The sequence below is a fragment of the Oncorhynchus gorbuscha genome, linkage group LG13 (genome assembly GCF_021184085.1).
Source record: "Oncorhynchus gorbuscha isolate QuinsamMale2020 ecotype Even-year linkage group LG13, OgorEven_v1.0, whole genome shotgun sequence".
Lineage (NCBI taxonomy): Eukaryota > Metazoa > Chordata > Actinopteri > Salmoniformes > Salmonidae > Oncorhynchus > Oncorhynchus gorbuscha.
The window spans coordinates 46,372,253-46,398,678 of record NC_060185.1 but is presented as its reverse complement, the minus strand read 5'-3'; the positions used below and the strand labels follow the sequence as shown (position 1 = coordinate 46,398,678).

Here is a 26,426-nt window from a genome sequence, read left to right as displayed (position 1 = left end):
AGACATGTTAATGTGGATCTGGTCGAGTAGTATGTTATCGATGGAGAACATCACATGGTGATGACGTGTGGTAAGGGATGACTCAGGGATAGGGTAGTGGTGGAGAGTGGTTGGGTGGGAGGGTTATGAACGATAGAGTCGGCTCAGGTCACATGATGAAGTTCCAGCTATAACGTCAGGGGATTCCATTGGTGAATGGAAGCCCTCCAGGTTTTAGCTTTGGTGGACATTGGACAGAACACCCACCCACCAAGGCTGAGCTAGCAGCCTTTCCACACACACACACACACACACACACACACACACACACACACACACACACACACACACACACACACACACACACACACACACACACACACACACACACACACACACACACACACACACACACACACACACACACACACACACACACACACACACACACACGTCGCTCATACCATATGGCCCCGCCCCCAGACCGAGCACATGGTTTCAGGCACAAACTTGCAATGTGTTACTTGGATGAGACTGAGTGTAGTGGGAGGTGAAGAATAAGACAACAGAAGACAGGTGATGCTAAAATGAACATTTATAATGACTGTTGTTGCTGTCGGAAAAGAATAATCCTTAAAAAAAGATGAAATATATATTAGCACTAGATTGCCGACTTCACTGGTAATCCACAAGTCAATAAACACAACTCACTACTTTTTTTTCCTTTTTTTTTTACAAACACAATGCTACAATTACATTAAATATCCAATACTCTTTAAGTCAGTTAATGAATGGTGTTAAAAGCAACCACTAAAATGCTAAAAAAACAAAACAATAATTCACCTTTCCAGTCATTCCCTTTTTCTTGTTGTCTTGTAATTTATTAATAGTATATTATAGGTTGAAAATAAATAGCTCATGAAGTGTTATCAGAAAATGAGGCTGGCAGCATAAAACTTTGTGAGTGGAGCACAAAGCTAAGCAATGATATGGTCAGTCCAGTCTAGCTGTGTCAAATGAATACTTTCAGTCATTTCAACTCTACTAAACTCACTGAGAGAGATATGTCTCAGTTGGCACTACGGGCACCTTTGTCATGTTGGCATTTAAATTCACCAACGCCCACCTACAATAGGCCTAATTAACATAATCCGAGTTCTAAACTATATCACTTCTATCATGTAAACCGCAGTAACTCTATTGCACTAAAGAGGCCTCAACTTCCTTTTTGTGGTTTGGGAGCGACACATCCCCCCCCCCCCCCCCCCTAGTCTTGTGTGTCCCACATTTAGTGTAAGGTGCTGAGTCCAGCAAGTTCTCCACATTGATATCTTCTTACACTACAAAGCATTACAATAACTACGACTCACTCTAAGCGGAACAAACCCACCAACGAATACAACTACGGTAGCAAATGTAAACAATTCTATCAGCTCCAGAACTGAATGATCTTTTAGGTTTTTATTTCATTTTATCTAAGTGGAGCCTCATGGCGATAAACAACTACAAATACAGCAGGTCACACCAATGTCAAGACCACAAGCTACTGTAGCAGAACAAACGAGTAGATGTATGGGGTGCACCTTTCTTTTCCTCTTTCCACTAAGTGGATTTTATGCTGCCGGCCCCATTCTGTTGAACACGCCTCTCTTTACAGCTCAACAAAATCTGACAAAAATATTTACAATGAGAGAAAAATGAAATAGTGGAGAAACAGGTTTTTTTGTGTTTTTTGTTGCTGTCTGTATTTCTTTTGTGGGTGATTTTTCATTCTTTATCTCGGTGAATTGCCCCACTGATAAGAAACAAACAAAAAAAATCAAATCATTTCAACTAGAATTGCACAGTCTCAAATAGGTTTGGTGATGGAATGGAGATTTAAGTCCAAACAGTTTGATGAACATAGAAGGGGAGGAAGAAGGTCAATAAAGTTCATGAGGGGTGAAAAGTTCAAAGTTCAGAAGACAGAGGATGGCTGTGCAGCTGACGATTACACTCCTCACACCATTCTGAGTGTGGTTAAATGTTAAAGAAAAAAAAATCGTCATTAGAAATGGATTTTTTAATTTTTTTTTCCCAGCGAAAATCAAATGGAGAGACTTGGGGGGGTGAGGAGAGTGACAAGTGCCCCCAACACTATGGCACACAATCAATGATGTCCTGGAGGTTGAAGAGATGATAGAGAATTAGGAAAAGCAGTTTATGAGAGGTAGCCAGCCTTTACCGGGTTAATCCAGGTCTGCTTTTAGCTCAGGGGTTTTTTGATCTGTTTCTTTTGGGTAATGTTGAGGCGTCATGACTGACATCATGTTATGGAGGAACATGCTGGCTTCATGGGTGCGTCCAATGGATGTCCAACATACAAGATAACTCAAAAAAGTTTGGAATGGTACTGTTTTTGTTTGGCACTCGGGAGAAACTCGAGGAGGAGGAGGAGGTGGGGGGGGGTGTGGCGGGATCGGAGCAGAAGTGTGGGGGAGTGGTTGGAAAAGGAGGGGCAGTGAAAGTGCAAAAAGGAGAAAAGGGGGAGTAAACAGGGTACACATGAATGGCATTTTGTTATAATTGGTCTAGGTTAGAGAGCGTAGTACAAATAAAAAAACAGGAAAACAATAAAGAGGAACTGAACAGTGATATGACAAATGCAGTTTAAAATTGCTGGTGCTTCGATGGGGTACAAGCTCAAGAGTGGGACCCTGGGTTCCGTGAATGTCTGGCTACGGGCGGTGGGTGCGGGTGAGAGCGAGGAGGGCGGGGGTTGGGGCATTGTGAGGTTTTGGAGTTGAGCACTAGTAGCCACACACCCACTGAAAATAAATGATGTCACCTGTAGCAGGTGAACCATACGTTTTTGCATTCCTCTGCACATCACAAAACAGATCTGTTCACCCAGCGACATGGAGACGACACCATGATGCTGACCTACCGCAGACACACAGACACGAGAGCCAGACAATAGCACATGCACAGCAAGGTACTACTCTATTGCACAAACCCCCATCTCAGCTTACTCTACAGAGCTATACAGCTATACATGCTGACATTCTATTGCAACTGAGGCATCGCTAGGAACAGGGATGTCAATTTGGTTATAGTTTAAACTGAGTGTCCCTTTTTGACACTAATCTAGATCATTGAACGCTTGATAAATATACAAAAGGCAAGATCCTGTGTTAAATGAGGAAAAGCTATGTTTTCTTGTGGCTGACCAGCTTTTGTTATTTACAATCTCTTTTTGAGCATGCCGACACCACTCAGTTGTCTAATGGTGAAACTGAATGACAGTTGGGAAATGGACAACATGGGGAATATTGGCAATATTTGTCCTTCTTTCTCTCTCCCTATAACCTTTTGTTGTAGAAAGTGTAATCATGTAATGAGACCAAATTCACCGAATAGAGAGTAAAACACACCTTGTCCCAAATTCTGGAGAGAGACCCAGGGGATTGAGAAATACAAAAGCCAAGCAGCAACAGAGCGTGAAAAAACATGGTGCCTACACACAGCCTAGCTTGACACTTCAAAATACTGTTTCCTTTCAGGAGATGGGGGTTTAAATGAGAACTCTGTCTAAATGAGAAATATAAAGTGCATATTTACATCAAGACAAGAGATCAAGCTCAGAGGGAGCCGGAAGGGTAAACAGATGGTTAGAATGACACTAGGGCCAGATCTGGCCTTACCTGATGTTAGTTATTCACACAGAACACATGGACACTCAAGCCCTGAAGTCATGATCGAAGAGTGATATGCAAACTTATGCAGAGGTGAGTACATTCATGGACAATATCTCGGTATCTATGGTAAAAAGCATAAAATGTGATCCGGAATTAAATAATGCAGTTTTAGTAAAAGAAGCACAATCAACAAAAAAAAACAACGAATTGTTTCATGTTTGATCAAAAGTTTGTTCCTATCTCTCTAAGAATGTTTAGATGCCTAGACAATGTTCTCAAAAAAAAATACTCATCCAGTCATACAATCTAATTACACTGTGGCCTTGCTCTACTGGACGATGTCCCTGCATGTGTTTAGTGAAAACAACACACGTTTGAAAATGTGTCAAGGAAAATGAAATTGCTTTACCATTGTTGGCATGCAAAGATTTGTCTTCAAAATGAACAAAACACACCGCCTAATTTTTTGTACAATTTTTGTTTCTTACATTTTTTTTGTTGTCCACGCTTCACTTTGATATCATGCAATATAGACGTGCAAAAAAAGATAACATCTATCTCCACAAAATACATTTTCAGAACTATAAAAGGCTGTATTAAGAATGTTAATATCATGTGTATCATTAACCATGCTAATCTATCTATACGTTGATTCTTCTGGCCCAGGAGTCTAAGTTCTGTAGAATTCAAGGAAATTTGGATTTACTGGTTAACAAGATGGCTCCCTTCCTTCACAATCCCTTATTTTATGTCACATAGTAGTAAAGAGGGCATTAAAAGGTTAACTAAAAAGCTTATTTTTTATGTATTTTTTTATTGATTTTACTCACACACAAAAAAGTATCTTGTACCATTCCCTTCTATTTACAATTATAAATATGGTTCGTTTGGCACTTTTCACATTATTCTTCTTATAAAAGTATGATTCCTTTCATGTAATGTTTTTTAAATCACGCGCATTTCCTGTTTCAGTCTTTAAAGATCTATTTTGGCACAGGTTTATTTGTTGAGTTTGTTTTTACAGTAATTATTATCTTATCAGCATGTATAGCATTTAGTACACCTCTGGGAACTACAACATCCTGCTAAACGACCAATCAGATATGTTTTAACTTTATTTTTAGTACATCACTTATTAAATAGCAGCAATTTCACAAATTAAAAAAAGTTGTAATTAGGTAAATCTATTTAACATCGAGGTAAATCCAAAGCTTTGACAACAGACAGAATAAAAAGACAATACAAGGACAACATGCTACTACGTATATTGCTTCCAGTACTCATCACATTTGATCTACATCCCCTAAATTACAAACCAAACAAAAATGGACTCCCTAAAACCCCATCATCATGGGGTAATTTTGTTGAATTCGATAAAAAAGATAACAAAGCCATCCTTTGACGAACTTTGTTGGCACCTTCTCGTGATCTCCACGACAGGTATTTGATATTGTTGTATTTGATATCGTTCACATTGATTTGTCACAGTTTTAGTATCGCTTATATCCAGTAATCTCTGTCATTTCTTCATGACTTCAACAAGCAGTATTTCCCTTATTCTATTCGCAATCTACGTGAATGTGTTTATGAATGTAATGTATGTATCTGCCCATGCATTCCAAATGTAGCAAAGTGCTTTCACTCCTGTCAATAACATACAATATAAAATATGGTTTCAAGCCACTGGCCATTGGATTGACAGAATTAAGTCAGCTGGTATCTTTCTCTCTTAGTTGCCTGGTTGCAGGTTCTCTTTCCTACTTCCACTGTCACCTACTAATTTGTTCTCACTGCTGCTGGCAAAATGGTCACTAACTAGTCTCTCATGCTCAGCTCTACAATCAAGGGGACGCTGTCCTCTCTACCCTCAAAGCACTAGGAGACTCAGAGAGTCATTGTTTTGGAGTAGTTGTGGTCTGGAAGGGCAAGCAGACATGCATCGCAACACCAGACACTATCACCCATGGAGAGATGTGAGAGGGGGGGCTCTGGGTTGATGTGTAAGAATGGGGTGCACGGCGGTACAAGGGTTGGGGGGGGTGAGGAAAGTGGATGGTATTAGATGGGAATAAAGAAGACTCCTTACCAATCTGTCGAGATACGTGCTTCACTGTCGCTCCAATAGACAATAGAGAAAACGCTCCAATGTTGAATACTAGTGAGAGTTCACCATTGGATAGATTGCCTTTACATTACAGTGTCTAAATGTCCAATTGGGGAGATAGGTTCCCTTACCAGAGCACGTTAGATTGTTTAGGGTCGAGCAAAATGTGCCCCCCCTCCTCCTTTGGCATTTTAGAAGTCATCACATTTTAGGTTAGCCAACCATTTTCCGTTGGCTAACAGAATATATCAATTTCAACTGTTTGTGAAAACAGCAAATATAAAAAGGGAAGTCGGACGATTAGAGCAACCCTGTCAAAATTGGGATAAAACTCCACATACCTCCAACTATTGTTGTCTTTGAAAAGCAAAAGCTGAACGTGCACACTTGCCACTCCCCCCCCCCCAATCCCATCCTATAATTAGAGACTGTTTCTACAACCACATGACTTTCATTGCCAAACTGAGTCAAAGCGCATCCAAAGCCTCAACCCAGGATCCCGGTTTTAAGGTGGTGTTTGGGAACATGAATACTCTTTCCTCGTCTTGCATATCTAACTGAGAACTGATACTGTATTGCAAATAGAGTTCTGTTCATGAGATATGATTAGTCGCCTGGTATTCCATGTGCGTACATTTCCCTGACATAATAACGCACACGCCTCTGACAAAGCTCCCCTACAGAACACAACCCTGACCTCATGGGCAGAGAAAACGATCCCCACACTTCACAGTGCATCAAGATCAACTTCAGTGTACTCCGATTGCAAAAACAAAACAAAAACAAGAGAAAAACAAACAAAATCATAGCAGCTTATAGGTTAGTGGGCAGTATCCATTGCATGGAACGTGTAGTGGGAGGTCCCTGCAGTTTGCCAAAAGCAGAATAAACCACAACCATTAGACTTAGCTGTCGTTAACGCCCAACAGACCGTAGCATGTTACCTTCCCCCCGTTCATTGTGGACAGTTGAACACTGCTTGATAAGAGCAAGTATTAGGGGAAAACAACTTCTAAATATGCACTGTGTTCAATACCTCTGCTCGCCACAAGACAAGGCCTGGCAAACTGCATGGACCCTAGTGAGATCAACTTTCTCATCTTCAGTGTTTGTATTTCTCAGTAGTATGTACGTATCCTGGCGGGGCCACCACCTCTAGGTTCTAAGTGCCCCTGTTCCTGGTCTCTCGCCTGGCCTGTCTAGACAGAGTGTTGTTAAGAGTGCCACAGGCAGAAGAGCAGCGCTCGCTGGATATCTCAGTGGAGACGCCTATGGCCCTACAGTCCCAACAATACTTTGGCTTTTCACAATGTTGAGGGACGCAGGCTAAACCGGAGGGAGAGACTTCTGAGCTCAGACAACATTGAAACAACTTTGGGTTGGCGTTTTTAGAGCGCTTCGGCCCATGCCAGAATGTGAACGGTGCTCTTGGGCCCGTTGTGCAAGTGGCATTGTCATTTTGCCGCTATCTATGTATATACTGTAGAGACTAGTCTGCTTGATTTCACCGTAATCTGCCATGTAGATATGTTATAATCCCTTTTATAGCACTGAAATGGCATCATGTTTGTGTGTGTGTGTGTGTGTGTGTGTGTGTGTGTGTGTGTGTGTGTGTGTGTGTGTGTGTGTGTGTGTGTGTGTGTGTGTGTGTGTGTGTGTGTGTGTGTGTGTGTGTGTGTGTGTGTGTGTGTGTGTGTGTGTGTTTTAAATTGAATATTTACTGTCTTGCTCTTTGCTGGATATCAAAGTTGACCCTTACTCTTCATCATCACTGCTGTGGTGCTTATGCTCCATTTCTTACTGGACTTAAATAAGACATACTGTATATTACACTATGTGACATGTTATTAAATCCACTTAAATGAAACAAATCAAATCAAAAATAGTCTTTTACATTCATGTCAACCTGAATTTACAGATAAAAAATAAAAATACCAAATGTTATGGGCGAAATCATATTCATAAATAATGACGATGATATCGATAATAATCATAATAATAATAATCATAATATCCGACTGCAAACCGTGTTGAGAAAAATGCCCCGATCTCTATATGTACTCTTGCGCTACGCTAGAATTCTGACCCAATGAGATGCACCATGCGTGTCTGCCTTCGTCCTACATACGAAACACAAGCATCCCGGATATATAAATATGGAGCGTGGTATAGCATGCATCTGGTTAAATCAGAACCTAAGGCGCGAGGCTATAGGGGGTACGAGGATAATCCATGTGTGGAAGCCTTGGGCACATCTCTCCCCCTCCTTTGCTCAAAACAGAGTGGGGGTGGCTGGGAGAGGGGCGAGGGATCGGGGCATGGAGGGGTATGTCATCAACTACAGGGATTTTCCTTAGATCTCTAACCAAGCACTGGTTTGCAGTCTTATCAGACCCTTGTAGGGGGAGGGCGAAAAGTGGGGGGCAGGGTAAGGGGGAAATTGAAATTGAAGGCAAATCTGAAGAAAAACATCAGTGAGCTACACAGGAATGGGGGTGAGGGTGGGGAAGGGGCTGATTCCATGGGGGTCGGCCCCCAGTACCCCCACCGCCCCCCTTCTCCAAACTGCAGCGCGGCAGCATGCCAGTTTAAAATCGCATTCACCACTGTCCGGAGAATACACAAACAAACAGAAAACAAATGAACTAGAAAACAAAACAAACAAAAAATCCCGAAACATCAAGACTTAAGTAATAAAACCGTATTTACATTTTACACCTTATTTTCCTTTGTTTTCCGCGGTACACTTTCTCCTCTCTCCCCGAGCAAATTTTTGCGTCGCATCATTTTTTGAATACTGAAACACCAAAGAAACGGGTGGACGATTCCTTCCAACATTCTTGCTCTCCTCTCCCTTTCTCTCTCCCTTTGCATTCCTCCCCAAGCCCCCACTCGTTTTCTTCCTTTCCATTCTCATTCTCTAGCCCACCTTCTGTGGGTTGGTGGCGCGCACACCCTGCTCATACGTGATCCGTTGGCTGATCAGATACTGAGCCGCCTGCGTTGACGCCGGAGAGCCGGTTATGGTAACTTTACGGTTCCGGGTGCCGGGAATGAACTCTCCCTTTTTGGAGATCTGGATCCGGGCTCCAGTCAGCTCCTGGTACTCCACTAGCGTTTTCCCTCCTTTCCCCAAGATGGCTCCTACCAGGTTTTCGGGAACAGCGATCTCCACCACGTCCTTGGCCCCCTCCTGCATCTGCTTCTCAGTGGCCATCAGGGATTGTGCCATCAGCGGGGACGAGGCGCTCAGGTAGCCGTTGGTGGCCCCAGTGGCTGCGGCCAGCGAGCCCAGGGTGAAACCTCCCATGGAGGCGGCCTGGTGGCTTGCGCTGGTGGAGGCATCGCTGGCGTAGGACGCCAGGAGGTTAGCAGCGGCAGCCGCAGCGGGGTTAGCGCTAGCCGCTACGGCGGCCAGGACACCTGAGGCTGCGGCGGGGTTGAGCCCCAGGCCCAGGGAGTTGGTGTTGTAGCCATAGCTGGCTAACGTGTTGAGGGCCGAGGTGATGGTCAAGAGGTCGTTGCCTGAGAAGCTGGGACCCATGGTGGTGGGGAAGCCGCCCATACTCTGCATGGTGGCCTGACCCAGGAGGCTGGAGGCTGTGGCAGCGGCGGCAGCAGCAGCAGCGGGGTTCACCTCGGCTGAGTTGGCGTAGGGGGAGCCGGTGGGGTTGGAGTTGGCCACAGGGCCAGAGATGTTGGAGTAGCTGATGTTGAGGCAGCTGCTGCTCTGGGGGTCCTCTTGGATCTTCTGAACGATGATCTCCACGGCTTTACGGTTCTGCTCGGGCTCTCCGCTAATGGTGACCACGCGCTCCTGCAGGTTGATGCCCTCTGGTTTTTGGGAGAGCTGCACCCAGGCGCCTGACTGCTCCATGACGGCCTTGACTGTGGCTCCACCTTTACCAATGATCAGACCTGCTGTGCTGTTTGGTACTATCAGCTTGGCCTGGGGAGAGGAGCAGAGAGAGAGAGGACATAGAGATGGTTACCGCACTGATTTAACATTGTATCTCCACATGACAGAAGTGTGATATCAATTGAATGGAGGAAGGGACTGGGCGAGGGAATGGAAGAAAAGAGATAACCAAGATAAGAACTTGAAATAGCCCGGAACAATGGAGAAGGACGTAAGATAACCAACAAAGAGTGAAAATGGGGAATATATGTTAGAAATACCTGACAGACAGAGAAAAAGAGAGTGAATCGAGCTTGAAATAGAGGGGGCTAGTTAAAAGGGGGAAAAAGCACAAAGGGGGATACACTCAATATATTTTTTTTTTATGGCGTAGCATAGGGGAAAAATAAGAGTGAGTTGTTTTTACTCCTTCGACCAAACATTATAACATTGACAGAGAGAGTAGTTTCTGGAAAGAACGGGAGAGAGAAAGAGTGTATTTTGTCTCTTTGTTTCCGAGCTGTGAATCTGTGGTTATAAAGAGGCTCCTGGTGAAAAGCATCTACTCCCAGGGGTCAGTGTTACCATGGAAACACAGCTCCAGCATTCAAGGGGTACTGAAAGGGAGTCGAAACGATGCGTAGCAACTAGACCCCCCCCCCCCACCAAATTCACACAAGCGTGCTCGCACACATACACACTAAACAATTCTCCATACAACTATGTGTATACTATGTACTGTATTAACAGTATACATTCTCACATAAACAGCCATATTGAAGCATATTCACGCATTCACTGTCCTTTGTCTTACAACTTTAGAGAAAAGCTGCCAGCTGGGCAGAGGGTAAGGAGGGGGGGGTGGGGGTGCTTTTTTCTTAATAAGTACAGTACTTGATATGTACTTGATAAGGACCACAAATTATTTATGATCGTTAAATGTACTGTAGTGGTATTTTGAATGAGGGTAGATTTGCACCAAAGCAAGTCACACAATGTTCTGAGTAAACCTACTCGGTAAGGATGATACATGAGAGGAGTTTCTGTTCTGAAGTCTCACAGGTTACCTACAATATGTCCGTATCATACAACGTGGAAACGGTTACAAACCTATTCTTTCAATATATTTGACAAAAATGGCAAAAGGAAAGCAAGTGAGTGTTGGTTGGTTGGAGGACAAGGCAAAGAAGGGAAGGAACAAAGAGAGAGACGTTGTGTGTGTGTGTGTGTGTGTGTGTGTGTGTGTGTGTGTGTGTGTGTGTGTGTGTGTGTGTGTGTGTGTGTGTGTGTGTGTGTGTGTGTGTGTGTGTGTGTGTGTGTGTGTGTGTACAGGGGAAGTATGGGGCTAGTAATTGGCATGTTTCTCCTTTTGTGCGGCTGGATTTGATCTTTAAATGTTCTCAATGTTTGCTGCAGTCCTCCATCCATAAACATTTCTTTACAGAGGCGCTGCTGTAACCTTGATTCTGTAGCCTTGCTGGCTGTGGTACATTGCAGTGAATTGACATAGAAATGGGAAATTAACAGAAGGCAGGGACAGAGGGAGATCAAGACTTGACTTCAAACTATTAAACATCAAATATTTATTCTGTGTTTGTAGTCAAATATTTTATTCACATATTTATTTGTGACAGCAATGAAGATTCACCATGCATTGGAATTGAGGGATTATTTTTTGTTGATTTTTTTGTGGTTAAATTTAAAAAACACATTGATCGGTCCCCATATGGATAAGTGCCATCTAAATTGGTCTTGGCTCATCCAGTTTCTCACAACCCATTTTTCACAACATTCCGCCTAATTTTCATACAAACGTGTGTGGTTCAGTGTTGAGGCAAAAACGTTTCCCTCTTTTTCGTTCAAAGCACACATTAGAGACGCGGCTCAAAACAACTGAGTGAGCGAGAGAACGAGGAAAGACTCTCCTAAGAATCCTTTTCATCTTCTACATTGCACATATACATGCACACACACACACATGCACACACACCACACAGATTTAGCATGTTATTGGATTGGACATGTAATGATTCAGATGGGACTTGCCTCCTTAAGATTAGAAGAAGCAGTGGAATAAATAGCTGAATAGTGCGATGTATAAAACCCATTACTGCTAATGATGAGTCTCAAGGACCACATTCAGCTCTTCAATATTTGATAGATATTCAAACTTGTATTTGACTTTCTCTCATAAATCCTTTACTCCACATGCACTGTTTCTAAAGCATTCTTTTTTTTTCTTGGTCGCCGTCGAGTTTCCCTCGCCATGTCATTGGCGGCCATTTTAATCTAAAATAATCGTCCTCATCCCCGAGAGTTATAGCTGACTTTCATTTTATTCATTTTTTTTTTTACAAAGGCAAGAACATTTGGCCTGTGCGTCGGAGCAAGCTGCTGATTAAAATGTAGGCTCTTTAGCGTGGGGTAAGAATAGAGCAACGTCGACAGATACGCCGGGCTAATTCTGCTGAATGTGTGTCTAATGTTCAGGCAGACTGACAATGAAGCCTCCTTCCTCTTCGTTCAAAGACAGAGAGCTATACAGAGAGAGAGAGAGAGAGAGAGAGAGAGAGAGAGAGAGAGAGAGAGAGAGAGAGAGACAGAGAGAGAGAGAGAGCGAAAGAGAGAGGGGGGGAGTTGTGAAGGAGGAGATTGAGAGGATAGCGGGAGGGGTGAGAGAGAAAGCGAAGATGAGAGAGACCTGCTGCCGTTTCATCAGCCGTGGCTAGTCATTCATTATGTACTGTGTGTGTGTGTGTGTGTGTGTGTGTGTGTGTGGGTGGGGGGGGGCTGGGGCTGCGCTGATGGGGAGCAGGGATAATAGGGATGGGGTGTGCTGAGGCATGGAAATATGTCAGAACCAGCTTTTGGAGATAACATGAAGACAAAACAAACATACCCCGTTTCCGTCATAGAGACCGCTTCTTTTTCGGTTCCAGGTTTCCATCACGCCCATAGCTTGACAGAATGTATTGCTGTAGCAGTACTACACGCCCACTGTTCATCACCCCCTCTCCTGGTTTCTCGCACCATGCTCAGGGATACTGAGAGGCTCAGCTCGTGTCTTCTCTATGTCACGGGCTGAGGCTCACCCTAAACCTCCCACAGCACTGTTCAGCAAGGAGCCCGAAGGGCGTTATTGTCTGTGGACGCCAGAACCCCACCCCACCCTTCTCTACCCTCCCCAGCCCCCGGTTACGTACGTGTGGGGACACGGAGCAACTGTTGCCCTCTGTTCCCTCTGTCCAGCCCATGGATGTGGTGTGATCCGTGAGCAGGGGGCTGTTTGTACTTTGAAGTCTTAAGCACTAGACTTTAGGTTAATCGCCTGTCTCCTGATCCCCGGACTTAGCCGCTCCTCTCTGCCTCGTCTGCCTTTCAGTGTGGCTCTCTCTCCGAGGCTGGGGGGAAAGAACCCTGGTTAAAAATAACACAGAAGCATCACACTGCAGCCGACCAGCAGCTCCGCTCCAAAGGTTGACAAGAAGGGTCCCGAGTGATGGACCTTCGTCCGCCCGCCGCGCACGCACAATCCAATATCAAATGATGAAATGAAAGAAAAATGCGTGCCTAGAACGAGCGCTGTGGCACGCACTCTGGGCCGCTAGCCTGGTGTAACAATTGTCATTTTTCTTGAAATATATATATATATATATATATATATATATATATATATATATATATATATATATATATATATATATATATATATATATATATATATTTGTGGCCGTAAGGATTAACTCTGGTGGTCATCTCAACCCCTCCCTTTCTCAGTAATGTTAATCCGCTCATTCTCCCTCCATTTCACTGCCTATCACACTAAGAAATCTGTATTTAGACTCGCTAGTGATATGAAGGGAGTGTGACTTTTCTTTCTTTCTGATGCTATGGCCAAACACAATAGGGTGGAACTGACATCTAAACAGAGAGATACAGTATTTGAGGGGAGGACTTAAAGTGGAACTCACAGTGTTTTAACTACTTTGCAGACATGAAACAGACAAACATAACATTAGTCAAAAATATCAAATTCACAGTTTATGCTTCAAACCAACTGTATAAGAGGTTGAGAGAATAGATGGATGCAGTTCAATGCATTATTAATATAATTCACCAATACAATTCTTGGTAAGCCAAATAATATTAATATCCAGGCTGAAAATCACAGCTGGCCTGAAACATTGTTTGCTGCCTTCACCCATTCGGGATTCACTGTTTCAGTTTCAGTGAATCAATATTTTGAACAAATACAAATGACTGTAACTAAGTCTGGGAATGTCAATACAACCAAAACTAGCAAGGGCAATGATCACACGTCAGTCATAAAGTAGCTAATGGGCTAGCGCACATGTGTCAAGGCCCGATACACAAGCGAGTAGGATACACAAGCGAGTATAAATCAGTCAACAGTTGAGTCATCAACTAAGTACAGCTTGACGCGCTGTTTTCGCGGGTCCCGTTTACAGCGCGCCGCAGAGGGAAAGTGTGCAGACACACGTCACAGTCCTAGCTAGGCTAATAAAAATGTAGCAGTCAGGCTTCGGTTTTTAAAGCATGACAATTAATAACCAAAAACCCACGCAAAGGGGAACAATGTAAGCCAATAACTGCAACATTTGAGCAGTAGCCTAGGCTGGCTACTCATACTACATTGCATTTTGAGTGTAACATACAACTATCAACCACAATGGTGATCCATGCAGTGCAACATTTTATTTTTTTAAACACGTTACTGTACATATTTAAATGTTACAACGACCTACAGCTATGTTTTGTTGTTTGGAGTTATTAAACACTTTTTGATGAGGGTCACAGCTGATTATGCACATCTGCAAGCATAGCAACAAAGGCTGGACAAATAGTATGTATCTCTTTTGTTTAAAAATGTTAAAATGCTATACACAGCATCCTATGTCGAGTAAGTGGGCATGATAAAGGGACACATCTTCTCAAGTTAAAACAATGGCCGGCGAATTTGTTGTATTTTTTTCTATATGGCCCGTGAGACTAACGTTAACTAGCTAGCAAACCGATGGGAGGAGTGTGGTGAGCGACCACACTTTTTCCCCTTTATATATATATTTTTTTAAATTTTTATTTCACCTTTATTTAACCAGGTAGGCTAGTTGAGAACAAGTTCTCATTTGCAACTGCGACCTGGCCAAGATAAAGCATAGCAGTGTGAGCAGACAACACAGAGTTACACACGGAGTAAACAATTAATAAGTCAATAACACAGTAGGAAAAATAATTTAAAAATTAAAAAGGGGAGTCTATATACATTGTGCGCAAAAGGCATGAGGAGGTAGGCGAATAATTAAAATTTAGCAGATTAACACTGGAGTGATAAATGATCAGATGGTCATGTACAGGTAGAGATATTGGTGTGCAAAAGAGCAGAAAAGTAAATAAATAAAAACAGTATGGCGATGAGGTAGGTAAAAATGGGTGGGCTATTTGCCGATAGACTATGTAACAGCTGCAGCGATCAGTTAGCTGCTCATATAGCAGATGTTTGAAGTTGGTGAGGGAGATAAAAGTCTCCAACTTCAGCGATTTTTGCAATTCGTTCCAGTCACAGGCAGCAGAGAACTGGAACGAAAGGCGGCCAAATGAGGTGTTGGCTTTAGGGATGATCAGTGAGATACACCTGCTAGAGCGCGTGCTACGGATGGGTGTTGCCATCGTGACCAGTGAACTGAGATAAGGTGGAGCTTTATCGGTGGCTACAACTAAAGATTCAGATGTCATTTGGTTAGCTAGCAAAGAAATGTCAGTGCTGAACTTGAACGACTGTTAGCCACAGTTAGCATATCTCTTAGTTGTCAATCAAATGTATTTGGCATCAATCAAATAGGCAGGCAGGCAGGAAAGTTCCCATTCGGTTGTCAAAACTTGGGTTGGGACATGCATTGGCAACCAAGCTGCAGGAGGAGGAGCAGGCCAGTAATCCCCATCCTTTATCAGAGCAATTTTGATGATCAACTAGCAGAAAAAGTTTTAGAGAGTTTATCTAATGTTCCCTCATTAGATTTTTAAGCTCATCTCGCTCTGGTTAGCATCAGTTATTGATATTGTTGTTGTTAATGTGGATAAGCAACTGAGGGAGAGATAGCTGTAGCCTTTCATCGTTGTTTGATCAATAGGACTGTGAAGTTCGCAAATGTAAGAGGACTCCCTTGGGTATTTGCAGAAATCCATTCAAGTCTATTTTGTGGCTTTTGGTGAATGTGTTCTAATGATCTAAAGTCACACTGTGGCTACTGCCTGTAAACACACAGTTCAGTTCAAAGTGAATGATGGCAGACCCGTGTGGCAAATGGTTTATTTTCATTATAGGCCTACTGTAGCTCAAATTGGCTATGGCGCACCGGTCTGCGTAGACTCCGGTCCTGAACAAGACAGATGTTTTTTTGGAGGGTTTATTTTTAGTGCAGTGTCTATTAATTGTCCAAACGCACGGCCACATTCCCACTCTATAGTGCTATAGAATTTTCACAAGTGCCTTACTATACATCATTCCCAAACATTCTATGAATTTACGGAACTGTGAAAATGACCACATCTAAGTGCTCGCTTGTCAGAAAATGTTTTTTTTTTTTAAGTGTCATATTCTCCCAGGGGGTATATAGTAACTGCCCCTGAACAACGCAGTTAACCCATTGTTCCCTGGTAGGCCTTCATTGTAAATAGGAATTTGTTCTTTAACTGACTTGCCTAGTTATATAAAGATTAAATTAAAAAAATATGAACAGATTCTAATAAGATTTCATGTTGCTAAAATACTGTCAGTTCCATTTTAACTGTATTAAAAAAGCAGTGCATTCCATATGGATTGTGATCTAAAATAGGATCTTAAATGTTTTGGGTCAGTATATTCACATATACCATAATGTATAGTACATGAACATATGCACGTGTGTTGCAAACACACACAAGCTCACACGCACACACACGCCCATACACACATATAACAGCAACTTTGCTCAGAGTCGTGGCTGGCTCTGATCCCAAACCTGAGTCCTAGATCATGCATTAAGTGACCTCATGAGGCCTGCCATCGAACAAGTGCTGATGAGGCCCAAAATAGCCCGTCCTTGTGGGGCTGAGGTGGGGTCACGTCCATCCGAGGAGCCTCAGTGTGCTGCTGAGCCGGGCCGCCGGGCCGCTCTGCCAGGACGTGTTCACTCACAGACCTTAACACACTGTGACAACATGGAGCGGTGAAGAGAGAGAGAGAGAGAGAGAGAGAGAGAGAGAGAGAGAGAGAGAGAGAGAGAGAGAGAGAGAGAGAGAGAGAGAGAGAGAGAGAGAGAGAGGACTTGAGAGGAAGACCTTCTCCTTCCCACTCCAATGGAAACAGGGCTGATGCTGTGTTCAGGCTTTTAGGCTTGGAAGTACCATTCAGCCTTAAGTAATACAACACCACTGTCCACTTAGCCCTCTCAAGGCTTTCATTAACAGAAGAATCCTGAGCTGTGGCACGGCTGATAGAGAATTTTAAGTCACTAGGGAATGGCAGTGTGTTTTGAGATAGGCTGGGAAGCCCATGTCAAACACTATCCAACCAGAGGAGGCGATGGATGGCATGCTCAGAAATGTTGGCGACCACAATCTTATCGGATTGTTTTTACAGACATCCCTTGTCACAGTGGATGACAATAAATCAGGACATTGGTGTGCCGCTGGGTAGGAATTTTTCTCACGCATATTTAATAAAAGGGGACTAATAATGAATTGTTCTAGTATCCATGGCAACTGCTGACCTCCATCCTCCATCTTCCATCTTGGTCCAAGCCTTGCAGACAGATATCGTACATTACATTGGGGCTACACATGTTTTTATTTTTTAAATATTTTTTTAAAGAATTTAAAATACAAACCATACGCATTCAAACAGCATACAGATGCACGCAAACATCAATTACATCAGACCTGCCCAGACCCACCTGCTCACACCCCTGTCCCCAGCGCCCGCATCACTCTCCGCCACATGGCCTCAAACGGCACCATGTTGTTTATCTCCGTCGCACTTTCAACATTTAGTTAATAAATGAAACATTTGAACTTTCCATTCTGTTAACGATGGAGGATTGGATGATTTCCAGTTTCTAAGTATATGTTTTGGCTACACATTTAAAATACTGGACATATCACATACACACATACAAATACTACCTTAACACCAGATATGTTAGCTCTGCTTCCACGGAAGCCTGATCTAAACCTGATCTAAGATTCCTCTCCACAGATACTGTAAAGCAGCAAATGGATAAACCTGTATTTCAAAAACATGAAACACTCTCCTTCAAATGACCTTTCTCTCCCAGATACACACACGCATGGAAGCACGCTCACACACAACATCCATACACACAGTGGCACATTTGTCCATTCTTCCTAAGAGATTTAACCCAACATTAGCGGGTGCATATCCTTGTCAAGACAACAAATATCTTGTTGTGCCTCTCTCTACCGGCTTCCCTACGAATGGGATCGATACTTGCCGGAGGAAGTGACCTTTTCCTGAGCCAGCTGATGAACGTGAAGGTTAAAAATGGCATAAAATATTTTCTGCCGGCAATTGGTCCTCCTGAGACAAGGCTGGAGAGGGAGAGGGGGCGGTTGGGGGGAGGGGGTTGCATTGCTCTGTCTTATTTTTTTCATGCGTTACAGCAATTTTCCTGATGTCGCTTTTAATTTAGGAGACGAACGGCCAACGCCGCTTGCGCTAGGCACGGCTGGATTAGCCGGCGCTGTGTGCTGTTCCAATGAGTGCAGTTATTAGATTCAGGATGCTGGTTAATGAAATAGACTGGGCTTGGTGGTGTTGCGGAGGGAAGGGTGGGCTGAAACGGCGCAGCCACTTATGTCTTTCCAATGGAGAACAACGTTACTACAGGGTTAGGGATCATTTTAAGATTTGAGGTTTACGGTTATTTTAATTAAGAGATGAGACGAAAGACCGATCGTTTACTGCGTAGGATCTTCTTGGTCGCTTACATGTTGATTTTCGGAATCGTTGAGAATATAAACAGTATTGTTTCTGTGACCGACCAGAATAAAATCCACATTTCAATTTGAAACGAAATCACTGATGCACAATTCCTTGTAATTGACCTCAAAACCTCAGTTATATCAGATGATCATCACGGAAACCAGAGAATATTTTAAATATTTCTGGAGTTGCTAGGGTCATGCTGTGAGGGAGGGCTCATGTTGTATGGGAAGCGATTGTTTATACTGTGCAGAGTCACTCAACTATGAAACTATTTCTGTATCACAACAAATAGCCCTCTACACACATGGTGTGCTAGTCACAACTACAATGCATTTTGGTGTCCGATGGTGGAGCATGACACATTTTTGGGAGAAATTCCAATACCATATCCCACATTTCCACTTTTCCACTCACTCACAGCTAACTCGAAGTTAACCTGACTCCTGATTTCCTTTGCATTAATGGGCTACTTCCTGTGTGGACAGGGCAATAACAGGAAGTAGGAAGCAGGTGTTCCAGCATGGGGTGAAAGGTCACAGGAAACTGCAGTTGGCCAGAGGAAATCACTGGAGGGAGGATTCTGAAAACATTTGAGACCAAAGGCAGCAGGGCACAGCGCAAAGTTGACGCAACTTCACTGTCATCATGCTATTTTAGACATCACAGTCTCGCCATAGTGGGCTGTTGTTGCCTTGAAATGCCAGATCAGATCAACGTTAGCTAGCACAACAATGCTATTTAGCATTTCAGCTAAACTAGTCATGTATTAGCCTAGGTATCAGTTTGAATGTCGCTCCATGTTAAGTGAGATTCAGTGTCGGTGGGTGTGAATGTGTTTTGTGCTTGCCTGTCTGTCTGTCCTGAGTGATTTCATTGAGTTAGGCATTAGCTTTTATTTTTTGTAAGCTGCCTGTGCTCCTGCCTGTCCTGTCCCCATTTGGCTAGTGGATATTAGCGGCTGTACCTCACAGAGAGCCAGGCTGGCAGCTGTTGCTTAACATGACTTTACATCTGATCTTACATCTCTCACTCACTCTGCTCCCTAGGGTGACCAACAACGAGACACATGCCACGACAGCCGTGCTCGTGACAACAACCACGTTGAAACAATAACCACACACACAACCAAAATAAGCCCTCAAAGCGCATATGCGTTGGGCCTTTGGGTTGAGTATGGAAGTCCATTCATCAAATGAAACCAGACTATTGGGAGTTTGGAGAAGAGCTTACATTACTAATAGTCCAGCAATCGACAGGCTACACTGTCTGTCTGTAATTCAAACACAGAATCCTTCCACACGCCACTCTTAAACTCATTATTATTAATAGTAAAAGAGAGGCACGGGAATTATTTCTGTCTAAAATAACTGCCCTTTATCTGATGCCATAGGAGCTGTTCTTTTTCCAGCCCTGCCATCAATCCATCGTTGGATTGATCCAAGGTCACTCCAAGTTCACTCAAAAGCTTAACGGAACGATTCGCCCATTTTGAATGTTATTTCGTTTTAGTGATGTTCTCTGAGTGATGTTCTATCAATTCCCGGGGTCATTTCATGTGCATCTTGAGCTAATTGCCGCTCAAGCAGGCAGAAATACAGCTGGTGTGACGAGTTGTGCAAAAACGTACAACATTCAAAATGAGTGCATCTTTCCTTTAAATACTGGTTTGTGTATCTGCGTGCATCAGTTTTGATATGTACTGTATGTGCGTGTGTTCCTAGGAAACAGTATGTGTGTGTGTGAGAGTGTGTGTGTGTGCGTGCATGCATGCGTGCCTGTATAATGTGTGTGTAAGTGTATATTATGCATAAATTCCTGACTATATCAGAACTGCAAAATGTCCACTCTGCAGTAGCTTTTTCCCCAGTGGACTATTCTTTGCCCAGCAGAGAGGTGTGTAACTCGTCTGATAACTCCTACAATTACACACGTTAATAATCAGGCTGGCCGCGCGGCAGGAGAGGGAGCAGGCCGTGTTGTGTTCCACAAATTTAGGTTATGGCCTCCTGTCACTGAGTCTGCTCAGTAAGCACAGAAGGGACAACGCCATGAGGGATGAGCATGGACGAAAACACAGCCGAGATACCAGAAAATAACTCAAGTTCTGAATTATTAATACCCAACATGTGCTCTTTGTCCTAGAGGGTAATTGAATTAACGGGACGGTAAATAGATGAGCAGGGTCAATGTTGCAGATGAAAACAATGCAGGTCCTCCCCGAATCAATAGAGTGCAATCATCAAGTGGCCAGAAGTGATAATCATTTAAAGAGATTGGGAGGAGGAATCAATGGCTTGCCTAATTGAGCCTGTTCTGTGTTGGTATGAACTGGTGGACTCTGAAAGGCCAAACAACAGAGTTCTATATGAAAAAAATACAGTGACAATTCTTATTGTAATTTTCATTCGATGGTTCCGCTACGGTTGATTTTCAAGGAAGTGGAAGCTGGAGAGGGTGATGGAAAGAGCAAATCAGCTGGATTAAATGTCGCAGCACAAATGAGCTGAAAGTCTCAGCCCTGATGTGGATTTTGGAGGATGGCCTTTGCCACTTCTCACACCTCATCTATGTGTTTTAGCTGGACGACACTTATGAGCCACACTTCCTCTGCGGTGCTGGGGGAGCTTCCTTCCAGACACAGGACCCTGGCCTGTGTGATAGCCGGTGACAGGTTGAGGGTAGTGAGGCTAGCGACCCGTGGTTAATGTCACATGTGTGGCTTTAAGGGGGCCTATCTGGAAGTGCAAGAAACCCCACACCCCAGCCTCCGTGTCCTGTCTGAGTGGATTATATCACAGCCGGAGGATGTCTCTTCCTGTCTGTTAACATGGAAGCCGGGAACACTCCCTCCCTGCATCGAGCCTTGTGCAGACACAAAATCAGAGCTTGGCCACAAACTCACACTGCAATGATTTATTAGATTGGGCCTTCTTCGAAAGACAAATAATAATGAATTCCACCCCTTGTTGTGAGATGGTAGCTGCCAACACACAGACAATGGAGTGAGGCTATATAGAAACGAATGACTGGGATTAGAATCATCCATTTTGGGCTGACTAGCTCAGGGGTCAACATTTTGGCTCAGCTACCGCACTGACTCTCCTCTATAATGGTTCAGTCCAGGATTGTCAGTTTGCTAAGTCACGCTCATACCTACCTACCCAACACACACCTACAACCAGACGTGCACGTGCACACGCACACAGACACTTTCATTGCCTCCGTTGGCATGAAATAGGTTACAAAAACACATGGGAAACTCCCTTTTACATTCCCTATACACTCTCAGGTTGAACTCTCATTTAGTCCAGGGAGAGAAAGTAGTCTCGGTCTGAACACCAGGCGGTCTTGAGAGAAAAAAGGTAGGGGTTGGGATCATGGTAATGGGCTTCACCTGTTTGATGCGGTCAGGGTTGACAGTGGTCTGTGGCTGCAGTACGCTGACCGGTTCTGATTTCTGGGTGCTCTGCGGCATCTCCCGCACCTTCTCAGCGATGAAGTTATGGACTCCATTCAGAGCCTCCACTGTCCCCTGGATCAGACACACCCGCTCTGTCGTGCCTGGAGAACAGACGGAAACACATACAGAACATGACTTTACTAACTTAAAGATTTTGGTAGGAGCTTTGGTTGTTGACAAATACATATAGAACATATGCAATATTTATTACGGGTAATGTACTCTCATTACCCATCAAACATCTTCAGAAAATGTCATTTTATGAGTATGTGTAGGCCTAATCAAACATAAAAAATAAAAAACAGAATGTGTATTTCTTTAATGTCCAGTGATTCCCTCTTTTCCCAAATTTCAAAAGTTTCACTTCTGGTCTTTCCCAAGATGGCGGCCAACATAGGAATTGTGTAATAATATTTGCCACGTCGTAAAATACAACCCTGTCATTTCTAAATACAGTCTTATGCAATGACCCAATATCGTTTTTTTTTTCTATTTCAGTTTCCTGACTTCACATCTTCCATCTGTGAAAGTAATATCAGTAAAGCCTGGTCAAATTACACCAGTAAAGTCATACAGGGTCAGAAGGATGAATACAGCCTGGTTACAGATCTGTTTTGTACTGTTTTGCCAACTCCTATTGTCATTGTCATGCCAAAAGTATCATATAGGAGTTGTGTATACGTCACAAACAGATCTCGGACCAGGCTAGGATGAAAATACTCAATTGACTAGAGACTTGCCTAAATGAAGTCCATGACTATTATACTATGGTGTGTCAGGTCATTTGAAATGTAGACAGTGATGATATACCTAAATGAAGCCTGTTAGGCAGCATGAATACTACTGAGTAATTAACATCACCCAAGGTCAAAGTGCGTTTACAGTAATACAGCAGATTAAGGATCTATGTCATGCTCTATGCACTAGTCCTATATTTCTACAGTATATATACTGTATATATATATATACACAGTGGGGAGAACAAGTATTTGATACACTGCAGATTTTGCAGGTTTTCCTACTTAGAAAGCATGTAGAGGTCTGTAATTCTTATCATAGGTACACTTCAACTGTGAGAGACGGAATCTAAAACAAAAATCCAGAAAATCACATTGTATGATTTTTAAGTAATTAATTTGCATTTTATTGCATAACATAAGTATTTGATACATCAGAAAAGCAGAACTTAATATTTGGTACAGAAACCTTTGTTTGCAATTACAGAGATCATACGTTTCCTGTAGTTCTTGACCAGGTTTGCACATATATACACACAGTGGCTGGTGAAACTATTCACCCCCTTGGCATTTTTCCTATTTTGTTGCCCTACAACCTGGAATTTAAAAATTAAAAAAATGGGGGGGGGGGGGGGGGTTGTATCATTTCATTTACACAACATTGGGAAACAAACAAGAACTAATATAAAAGAAATGGAAAACTTGTCAATACTTTGTAGAGCCAGCAATTACAGCTGCAAGTCTCTTGGGGTATGTCTCTATAAGCTTGGCACATCTAGCCACTGGGATTGTTGCAAGGGGGATGAATACTTTTGCAAGGCACTGTACTAGCAACCCATCTGCTACATTCATTATCAACCATTTGGCTTCACTATTGTATGTCTACAATCATGATTAGCATTGAGACAAATGTTTAAAACATCCACATGGCCACATCTGTTCAGTGTTACACTGTACTGCGATCCCATGACAGGATGAAGTTGTGAACGCAGCTGATACAACAGCCACACGTCTATGGAGTGTCTTGTTGTTCAGAGAATGGCCTACAGGACATAATGGCTAGTGTTGGACAGGGAGTCTACTGAAAGACTTCATATTGCAACTAATTCAATAGTAACACGAGTCATTGACTGGTCTTGACATTGGAGTGTCCCTCAGGAGGGGAATTGGACAATAAAAGGGTTTATTTACAATGTCGACCTCTGCGTTACCAGTACTATACAGCAAGCACTTCATTTTTAGGTCCAGATTCTTTCAGCCTTGCTACAGACCTTGGTTAATTATCTTCCTCTACTGCCTTTATCAGTTGCATTGGCGCCAGGCATCCAAGACCAACACAACTTCTCTCTGTGTAAATATATTTTCACCGTTCTCTCAGAACATGTGTGTTTAGACCATGAAAGGAAAGCAACCCACCTAAAAGCCCTCATACCGTGGCAGAAACTAGGCCAGTCCCAAACCGAGCCCTCTCCCTCTCTCTCCCTCTTTTTCTCCCCCTCTCCCTCTCCCTGTTTCCCTCCCTCTCTCTTCTGTTAGGGCTGGACTGACATTTGTCCTTATCGCCTCCGACCAGTTGCAGCGTCCTGCTTCCTCCTTTCCCTCCATTGTTTTCTTGGGCCAATGGGGTTGAGTTTGGCCCTACGCAGTACCAGTTGTGGCAAGCTATTAATACAGAGCAATTGAGGAATCTCAGACTGTCGCTTGGCGTAAAGAGCCTCTGTGAGTTCCTGACAGCTGGTGTCCAACGGGTAATCTGTGTCATGCAGGTGAAAGAGGACCCAAAAGCGACTTAACAGAAACAGAGTTTATTTAAATCCAAACAGGGAATAACAAAAATCCTCTAGTCTGTAGAGGGGAATAACTAGAGAAGCGGCCACAGACTGCAGGTCGCTATTAGGCGCAGGCCGTAGTTGATAGAGCCACCTGCTCACACGCAGCATCTGATGAAGGCAAAAAACACGACAGGACAGGGCGAAACACAATCACAGCATGGTGAATACAAAACAAGGAACCGACGGGACAGGAACGGATCACAAAGGAATAAATAGGGACTCTAATCAGGGAAAGGATCGGGAACAGGTGTGGGAAGACTAAATGATGATTAGGGGAATAGGAACAGCTGGGAGCAGGAACGGAACGATAGAGAGAAGAGAGAGCGAGAGAGTGAGAGAGGGAGGGGAGAGAGAGGGATAGAAGGAGGGAAAGAACCAAATAAGACCAGCAGAGGGAAACGAATAGCATGGGGAGCACAGGGACAAGACATGATAATAAATGACAAACATGACAGTACCCCCCACTCACCGAGCGCCTCCTGGCGCACTCGAGGAGGAATCCTGGCGGCAACGGAGGAAATCATCGATGAGTGAACGGTCCAGCACGTCCCGAGACGGAACCCAACTCCTCTCCTCAGGACCGTAACCCTCCCAATCCACTAGGTATTGGTGACCCCGTCCCGAAACGCATGTCCATGATCTTATGTACCTTGTAAATAGGTGCGCTCTCGACAAGGACGGGAGGGGGAGGGAAGACGAACGGGGGTGCGAAGAAAGGGCTTAACACAGGAGACATGGAAGACAGGATGGACGCGACGAAGATGTCGCGGAAGAAGCAGTCGCACAGCGACAGGATTGACGACCTGGGAGACACGGAACGGACCAATGAACCGCGGAGTCAACTTACGAGAAGCTGTCGTAAGAGGAAGGTTGCGAGTGGAAAGCCACACTCTCTGGCCGCAACAATACCTTGGACTCTTAATCCTGCGTTTATTGGCGGCTCTCACCGTCTGTGCCCTGTAACGGCAAAGTGCAGACCTCACCCTCCTCCAGGTGCGCTCACAACGTTGGACAAACGCTTGAGCGGAGGGAACGCTGGACTCGGCAAGCTGGGATGAGAACAGAGGAGGCTGGTAACCCAGACTACTCTGAAACGGAGATAACCCGGTAGCAGACGAAGGAAGCGAATTGTGAGCGTATTCTGCCCAGGGGAGCTGTTCTGCCCAAGACGCAGGGTTTCTGAAAGAAAGGCTGCGTAGTATGCGACCAATCGTCTGATTGGCCCTCTCTGCTTGACCGTTAGACTGGGGATGAAACCCGGAAGAGAGACTGACGGACGCACCAATCAAACGACAGAACTCCCTCCAAAACTGTGACGTGAATTGCGGGCCTCTGTCTGAAACGGCGTCTAACGGGAGGCCATGAATTCTGAATACATTCTCAATAATGATTTGTGCCGTCTCCTTAGCGGAAGGAAGTTTAGCGAGGGGAATGAAATGTGCCGCCTTAGAGAACCTATCGACAACCGTCAGAATCACAGTCTTCCCCGCAGACAAAGGCAGACCGGTAATGAAGTCTAAGGCAATGTGAGACCATGGTCGAGAAGGAATGGGGAGCGGTCTGAGACGACCGGCAGGAGGAGAGTTACCCGACTTAGTCTGCGCGCAGTCCGAACAAGCAGCCACGAAACGGCGCGTGTCACGCTCCTGAGTCGGCCACCAAAAGCGCTGGCGAATAGACGCAAGAGTGCCTCGAACACCGGGATGACCAGCTAACTTGGCAGAGTGAGCCCACT

General features: G+C 43.9%; 1 protein-coding gene across 3 annotated transcripts in view; it reads right to left on the bottom strand.

Annotated features, from left to right (window-relative positions):
- Positions 1-556: 556 nt before the first annotated feature.
- Positions 557-26,426, bottom strand: part of LOC123993014 (RNA-binding protein Nova-1-like) — a 63,088-nt gene continuing 37,218 nt past the window's right edge. For all 3 annotated transcript variants that reach the window (XM_046294745.1, XM_046294743.1, XM_046294744.1), the window contains 2 exons: positions 22,057-22,223; positions 557-9,709 (listed from right to left, as the gene is read on the bottom strand). In XM_046294745.1, the coding sequence (XP_046150701.1) occupies positions 8,681-9,709; positions 22,057-22,223 (1,196 nt within the window). In that variant the 3' untranslated portion in view covers positions 557-8,680. The remainder of the gene's footprint in view (positions 9,710-22,056; positions 22,224-26,426) is intronic.